This window comes from Mycena indigotica (genome assembly GCF_014461135.1).
Source record: "Mycena indigotica strain 171206Taipei chromosome Unknown Mind.scaff0004, whole genome shotgun sequence".
NCBI lineage: Eukaryota > Fungi > Basidiomycota > Agaricomycetes > Agaricales > Mycenaceae > Mycena > Mycena indigotica.
Genome location: NW_023503003.1, coordinates 3,193,569 through 3,201,276, shown reverse-complemented (window position 1 = coordinate 3,201,276; position 7,708 = coordinate 3,193,569). Strand labels below are relative to the sequence as shown.

Genomic DNA, 7,708 nt, shown 5'->3' with positions numbered 1-7,708 from the left:
CTTTGCTGTTGTCGGCCAGCGTGTCAAAGCTCATCACTACTCCCCTTCATCCTTGCGACTCCCCTTCTACGCTCCCTCGTTCTCCTTCTGCCCGCCAATTCCTCCGCCACCGCCGCCAAGTAAATCGCCGGAATGTCCACACCCTCTCGTCGTTTCGTCCCGCGTACTGGGCTTGGACAGCATGAAATGCCGCCGGTATGTGGTCCTTTCCTCAAGTTTTGAGGCAATACTGACTAGATTTAGCCCATCGAAGAATTCAACGGTTTTGTGTACAATCGGGGCGCGTTTTACATGGCATTCAACGCGGACCGGGAGTTCATCATGCGAATTCCGACCGCTCAAGCACGCCCCGCGCCCCGAATTCCAATACTAATCCCACCGACATCTACGAAACAACTTGGCTCAATCCGCTGTACCCCCACACCATGCTCTTGCCGACCCAAAATATCTTTCTTGGGCCCCTCCTAGAGTGTCTTGATGTCTCTGAGCGCTCGCTGGAAATTATGAGTGAGAAAATGGAAATGAAAGATAATTATGGCCGTTCGACAACGGAACTGCGGTGGAAACTCAAGCCCACGACGTGCAAACGCTGGCTGAGAGCTGAAGCGTTCTTGCGCAGCGTCCTCGGGTGGGTAACAAGCAGAACAGACCATCTGTTTCCGTCTGCCTTCCTAGGGAATTCGCCCTTCTTGACGGCAAACCAAGGCTACGCTGGCAACTTTGAGACCGAGGCCCTAGCCGTCAAGACCGCCATCCTCTCGCGCAATTCTTTTGGCCCAATGATTGCGACAAATTGTACTACGACTACTCATTCTCCAAATAAAAGGCGAATCGTGGCGGGTGGATATCATTTCGGACCTCCAAATTGAGCCGCAGTTGCGAGACGAACTCGACTATCTGTATCAAGACTGTATGCAACTCTCGCTGGGTGGTATCATCGACTATTCGACCCCCAAAGCCATCGCTGAAGCACATCCAATCGAATGGATGCTGGAACTCTTGCTGCGACATCGAATTCATATTCCATTATACTTTTGCTTCTCGGATTCTACGCTACAGTCTTTCCTATCCGCAACTCCAATCCAACGTATGCACATTTCGTTCAACTTCCAAGATCTGGAACGACTCAAGAAGGGTTTGTATCACGAATGGGTCTATATCGACCCAAACGTTCGTATCCACGGGATCCTGCGAAACTGGGACTACAAAGCTCCCGTCGTGACGCGTCCTCATCCGCCAGTGGTTCTGGGCAGCGGGCAGAAGCCAAATGAAACCCATGTCGAAGTTCTTCGAGCGCCGCAGGAAGGCAAATAGGCAGTTGGCGGAAAAGGAAATGGAGACAGAGAGACAGAAGCGGATTGAGCGTATACAGCTAGCGAATAACTTGTCTGAATCATCAGCGCCTACGATGTCGCGAGTTTATGTTTGGGAGGACACCAATAACGATGGGTTCTATATTCGCAAACCCAAAACAGTTAACCAGGCATTCGATCATTGGTGGCGTTTCCATCCAAAGCAACGTAAATATGACAGCTTCTCGAATGAGTGGGACCTATGCAAAGCCTTTGCACCGAATGCAGTTCCAGAAACTTATCCCCCATTGGCTGACTATTCAATGGATGTTGATGTCCCTTATGAGGAAGAAGATCTCCCCCAGGAAATGCGCGAGATACTGGACAATAGGCATGGCGCTCTGGAGAATATCAAGGAGTTTTATGCAGACAGCCGGGTTGTGGACGAATCACGTGGTGCACCAGCGGTGGACGAATCCCATGGTGCACCAGTCAACGACCATGAACCGCTTCTACCGTGGTTTGGACTCGTCGAGCCATCAGCACCGACAGGCAAACTATTGGCCATGGATGACTCTTGCAAAACCCTTGGGGGGGATAGCAACGCCAAAAAATCCTGCAGACAATATCCGTGCTCTGCTGAAAGCATTGTACGATGCAAAGTTTTTGAATGAAGTCCCTGAGACCCTCTACGATCTACGCCAACCCAACAACTTGGACATCTGGCCAGTCCGCGGAGTCAATATCAAGTTTGTGCGACAGCCAGACGCAGAAGCTCATCAGCGGAACGTCTTTATCCTTGAACCGCTGGGTGAAGGCGCCGATGATATCCACAAGATTGTGCTCTTCGATGCTACAGTCGCCACATTTATTCTCCGCACTGGCTACAGCGATATATCTGATATTATCGCCCAACTGGTGGAATTGGGCGTAAACTTTCATATTGCAGTTCAAGGGTATGCCCCCAAAGATTGGCACCCTCCAAAGCTTTATGCTTCCAGTCTGGGTTATCGCCGCGAAGACTATCAGCCTAAGCCTGTGGAATACCAAGCCTATGAGTACCGACGCAATACGTTCCTGCGCTCATCGCGTGGCTTCCTGGCTATTTACTGTGGTGGGCTCATTGCTCGCATTGCTCGCTCGATACTCCAAGACCCAATCTCGACTGTCCTGGAGGACATAGTTGATATTCACATGGCTGATGCGCGGATCTGTCTTCCGAACAGCGATGAGGCGATGTACTACCATTGCTTGAGTTTAAAGGAGGAAAACTTTATCTGCGGTGTGTATACGATCACCCGTGGCTGTAGCCTGTTTCAATCATCCCCGGGAACTGCCAGAAAATCCGATTCCATCATCCCTGTGTGTTGCCAGGTCTCTGACAACACTCAAACCCCACCCGTTTCCGTGCTTCCTTGCCGCTGATCTCCGAACTCCGCTTTATCCTGCAGCTTTGATATCATCATTACGACTGATTTGGTCCGAATCATACAATTTTAACATTGTTCTCTACATTCCCTCTGCCATAAATGTTCCCTCTAATATTTCCCGCTCCTCCTCTGCTGCCCAATGACGGACAGCAGCTCCCATTGTTTTGTCCCACTCCTCTCGAAAGCGCACTATAAATTCAGTATGCAGGTACACGTTACGCAGCGCATAAGCTCGGATTCCAGCCGCCGTCGTTCCATCAACGTCTGAACGAACTTCGTCGGCTCGTTTTTGCCATTCTGAAGCCTCCCACTTCAATGATCGCATGACCCGCTTCATCTCCTCTCGCAACAATTCAACCTCCTCGTTCCAGCGTTCCTTCCGTGCACGTGTGCTTTTGCCCACTCGACACGCATAGCTATGATACCACGTTCAACCGAAAGCAAATGGTCAACAAGCCATAGTTACTCACAGTCATGAAGTTCAACCCCGTCGGCCTGCCCGCCTGCTGCCCAAATCCAGGAAATTGGCGCCGTCTTGGTTTTCTTCTTTTTTGCAGCAGTCTCCTCTCTCGTAGGTCGCGATCCGTCTGCTGTTCGTAAGCTTCTTGCTGCATCTTCGTCACTCTCGATTTCGATACGAGTGTTCAAATGGGCCTTGTCCAATTTTTGAAACTCGGGAGCGTAACGTTTGCCTTTGAGGTGAACGAGAGCCTCGTAGCCTTCAGTATATTTGGCAGCGGCCTTCGTTACACCTTCTTCCATCCGAGCCATTAGAGTGACGGAGCGCGTTCTTGCACGTTGCCCCACCATGTTTTCCCCGAAAACCAAATCATGTGTTGCTTCGAATGAAGCCTCCCTCGAAGGCAGCCAGTGCATCTGCACACTGTCCCCGACGCAATTTCGCTGGTCTCAATCAAGTCCGCCATGCTGACTTGTCGACACTCTTCCGCGGTTAACTGTGACGGAAGATAAAGCTTTGCGTTTTCCGGTTGCGCGTCCTCCGCGTCCAATTTATACCGCTGCGTCGCGAAGACCCTGAACCCCAGGCATGTAAGTTAGTTGAAGTTTTTCGAAGGTGCGCATTTGTTTGATCAGAGATAGACGTAATTCTTGTATCTGGCTCGCTTGATCTGCTGACTTTTTTGCCTTCAGAGCAGTCCGTATACGACGCCTGGGGATAGTGAATAGAGTGTGTGGAATGAAGACTTTGACATACTGGATGGCCTGAAGCTGCATACCCGCTCTGATGAACGCTGTTATGGTCATTTTACCTTCCAGCAAAGGTTTGATTCCGGCTCGTGCATCTTCCACCTCAGCTCGTTTCAACTCTTCACTTATTTCGCGTTCACTAGGCCCGGCTGTCGAGACAGGTCATCAATGCTACAACAGGTATTCAACGTCATGCATACCGAGCTTCCCACCCTGGACTTCAAATGGATTCGTCTGGGTGTTATCCTTATACCAGGCATCCATCATCTTGGCCCATTCACGTCGTTTTTTTTTAGGAACGCTGTCGTCCAGCTCCTGGAATTCAATGCCCTGCCTTTGACGCTCTGCTACAGCGACAATCAAACGTCTTGCAAGTGTCCGCCCTTGCAAATAGTGAGCTTAAACTCTCAAAGAAACCTTAACTGACCCATGCTCCTGTTTTTCTCAAAATTAATCAGGTCGATCTTGTCCTCCAGGACATCATGACGGGCGCCTTCTCCCATTTCCTTTGTCGACCAACTTGCGGGATTGAGTAGGCTCCACAAACGCTCGGTGCTTTCCCCATCCGTCTTTCCAACACCCAACAAGTACCTAAGCGCAAACTGAATTCGACATTTGGGGTCATGAGCTTCAGCATGCCAGACCGGCAGTCCGTATTGCAGGCGAATACGGTCCACCTGGTGAATATCTCTTCGATATCCACGCCCGTTGTCTTCATTCGTGCGACGCTCAGGAAAGTATACTTGCCAGTGACATACGATGTCGTATGCAAGCAAGACCCACAGAACTTCCTCGTCTGACAGAGTTGATAGCACGGTCCAATCCACGTTTCCATAGCTGGCACAAAGAGTTAGTATCCAAGTTGTTCCTGGCATCAAGCAACTTGCCGTTCTCCACGTTGAAGGTCTCCCATCCCTCGACGACGTGCGAGGCCGTGCCGTGCACAGACACAACCAACTACGCCAGAAACTCTCAGGCCAGTGGTCAATTTGGTCTCCTTCTGCAAAAGAGCAGCAAATGCAGCACAAGCCTGGACCTGAAGTATCGCATTAACATGGAATAGATTCGACTAGAGCGCACTGACATCTTTTTCGTCAACGAGCGTTTTGATATGTTCTTTATATGGTCCAGATCGTGGCAAGTATCCCAAGCCATCGGTCAACGCCGGATCCATGCGTTCTCCAGCACGAAGCTTGTTCTTCAGGCGGAAATTGGCATCGAATGCCAACATGAGCTTATACAAGTATCTGCACATTTGTTAGTCAAGAATAGTTTGATTAAATAGCTACTCACGCCTTCGACTCCGGAACCTTGTCCCATCCGGAAGGCAAGTTACGAGAAGCATCTGGGCATGCCCAGCAACGCACAGCCAACGCCCCTGGCGGCGTAGTTACAATTCCATTGGCTTCATGCCCGCGACCTCCACGCTTCATCATTTTAAGATAGCTGTATTGTCGAGCCATTCGACCGAAAGCAACGCGACGATCTGGGACCTTTTCCAGTCCGGTTGAATCCGTCAACTTCTCCAACGTGCGCACATAGTCTTGGACATTGATGTTTTGCGATGGAGCGCAGGAAGCGAAATGTCTCCAAAACGTTGAAGGTTGCACAGGTCGCAGGGTTTGTTGTCGTGGCCGGATACCACGCATTTGAAGCAATTGTCTGACGGGGTCGAATCCGAACGGATTCACGCAGCCACAGTACTGCACGTCCAAAGTAAAAATGCCATTGACATCGATGACCACCAACGGTCGACGGTTACTGGGGAATGGGCATGGGGCACCGTCATGACCAAGTTGATAACAGCCCGCCAAACCACGAGCTCCATGCTGGATGGGTCCGGCATAAAACAAGGAGGCCTTCGTCCAGAAGTGACCCGTCCATTCCTAAACAAGCTAGGTAAACAAGTAACAAAATCGGTGAAGAAATAAATACCTGCAATTCATGGAGCGGCAATTTCTGATGAGCGGCTTCCACACAGGTCTCACAATGGAGTCCGTCCCCACATTGCTTGCAGCGAAAAAACGGAGCCCCGTCTCCTCCATATGATTGGCTTGACAATTCACACATTCTTGGCATGCGTTAGGGTTTCCGAGACCGTCTCTTCGTAGCATTTCCTCCAGAAAGAGAGCCGTCAGTGGTTGCCACATTGCCATAGGATCGTCCTAAGGGAATGAGCTTCTGTATAAAGTCGTAGTATCAACCGACCGATGCATAACGTTTTCTCTTCAATGTCGATTCTTCTTCCAGTTGAATCTCCAACGACGACACAGTATCCACCAGCTCTCTTACGTCCTCCAGTTGCGCATCTGGGAATGGCATCCAGTCAGCGAGTTCAGGTTGAGTTTCAATGACCTCTTGATTAAGGCGAGCCTTTTTTTTTGGCGATGGATTTGTCTGCTGGCTCAGCACGCGCTGTCCATCCAGAGAATAATGAACTTGTAGGTGGTTGAATTCCTCCTCAGCGGCGTCGTCAAAATATGTGTGTCGCACAACGTTGGGGAGTCGAGGCATGCGAAAAGATGGAGGCATCAACTTGATGCGCTGTCCATTTATTTCACGACAATTATTTCTTTTGGTCCATAAGTAATTACAGGCTACTCTGCGTCAACCTTGGCTGGCGAAGTTGGGGGAAGTTCAGGTCGGGTTGATTCCTTGACCTCCCGCGTCGGCGCTATGTGAAGATAATGGCAGTCATAGAGACTGCCCGTCTCATCGGACAAGGCCCATCCCGCAGTCCAATCCACATTTTCATAACTGTCCAAAAATGAGGATCGCATTGCTCCCATAAGCCAAGAACTTGCCGCTCTCCAAGTTGAAGGTTTCTTGGTGTTTCGTGGATCTTGTGCAGGACATGCGACTGCGGCTGGTAGATTCGCATCGTTTCAAAGAAGTTGGTCGGAAGGGGGCACCTCGCGGCGTCTGAAGTACAGTGTAAACCGTCACGGCTGGTGGATACAGCTCGCAACGTTCGAGAGTTTCGCGAAAGGGCTTTAAAGTACTGTGTAAACCGTCACGGCTGGTGGATACAGCTCGCAACGTTCGAGAGTTTCGCGAAAGGGCTTTAAAGTACTGTGTAAACCGTCACGGCTGGTGGATACAGCTCGCCAACAGCTCGCAGTGTCAAGGAACGAACTAACAATCGGAAGGGACCGCTTCCGAGTCGTCACATCGTCATCACGAGTCGTCACATCGTCACGTATCGTCACACCTCATCAGACTTCATCGCACCAAGGTCACGATTCTGCCATTTTCTCAGTCTGGATCGTGTTGCGAAGGTACACGCTGAACACTGTTCGTTTCTCATGTCTGACAGTTGGCTGCAAGCACATTCTCACCGTGCTCAAGTTGTGCGAGCGAGCGACGACGACATTGAACACTCTCTTCCTTGTTGCTGGATACTCTCTTCCTTCCTCTCTTGTTGCTGGCTTAGACGCTAAGACGTCGGGTCGGGCCGTTTCTCAGATCTCAAGACTAGCTCAGACGCTAAGACGTCGGGTAACAACCATTCATGGCGTCATGCGAAATGTCGACGTCCGGAAATTCATTTGTGCGGCTGCTACCTCTCAGCGCGCTTGATGAGGAGGAGCGACCAAAGGTAACTTAGCTCCCACCAAACCGGTACTCGACGTTAACCTCTGTTATCAAGACCTCCCCCAAACATTATACTGGTCTTGTGCGAAATAAGCCCGCAATTTTTTTCGTGTTCAACGGCGATCGGGCTGTCATTTACTCCATCCCCAGTCAGCGGCAAGCCCCTCCCACTTCCTCGAACAA

The 7,708-nt window shown here is 50.5% G+C and overlaps 2 protein-coding genes across 2 annotated transcripts; both read right to left on the bottom strand.

Annotated features, from left to right (window-relative positions):
- Positions 1-2,801: 2,801 nt before the first annotated feature.
- Positions 2,802-3,493, bottom strand: MIND_00488800 (CxC2 domain-containing protein; the record flags this gene model as incomplete). The annotated part of the gene is made up of 2 exons (XM_037361687.1): positions 2,802-3,138; positions 3,189-3,493. The coding sequence occupies 2 exons, from the start codon at positions 3,491-3,493 to the stop codon at positions 2,802-2,804; spliced, it is 642 nt and encodes a 213-aa protein (XP_037221979.1).
- A 240-nt stretch (positions 3,494-3,733) lies between these two features.
- MIND_00488700 (CxC2 domain-containing protein) lies at positions 3,734-5,580 on the bottom strand (the record flags this gene model as incomplete). The annotated part of the gene is made up of 7 exons (XM_037361686.1): positions 3,734-3,893; positions 3,939-4,080; positions 4,132-4,298; positions 4,349-4,659; positions 4,902-4,967; positions 5,016-5,178; positions 5,225-5,580. 7 exons carry the CDS (start codon positions 5,578-5,580, stop codon positions 3,734-3,736), a joined length of 1,365 nt encoding a protein of 454 aa, XP_037221978.1.
- Between the last annotated feature and the right edge of the window lie 2,128 nt (positions 5,581-7,708).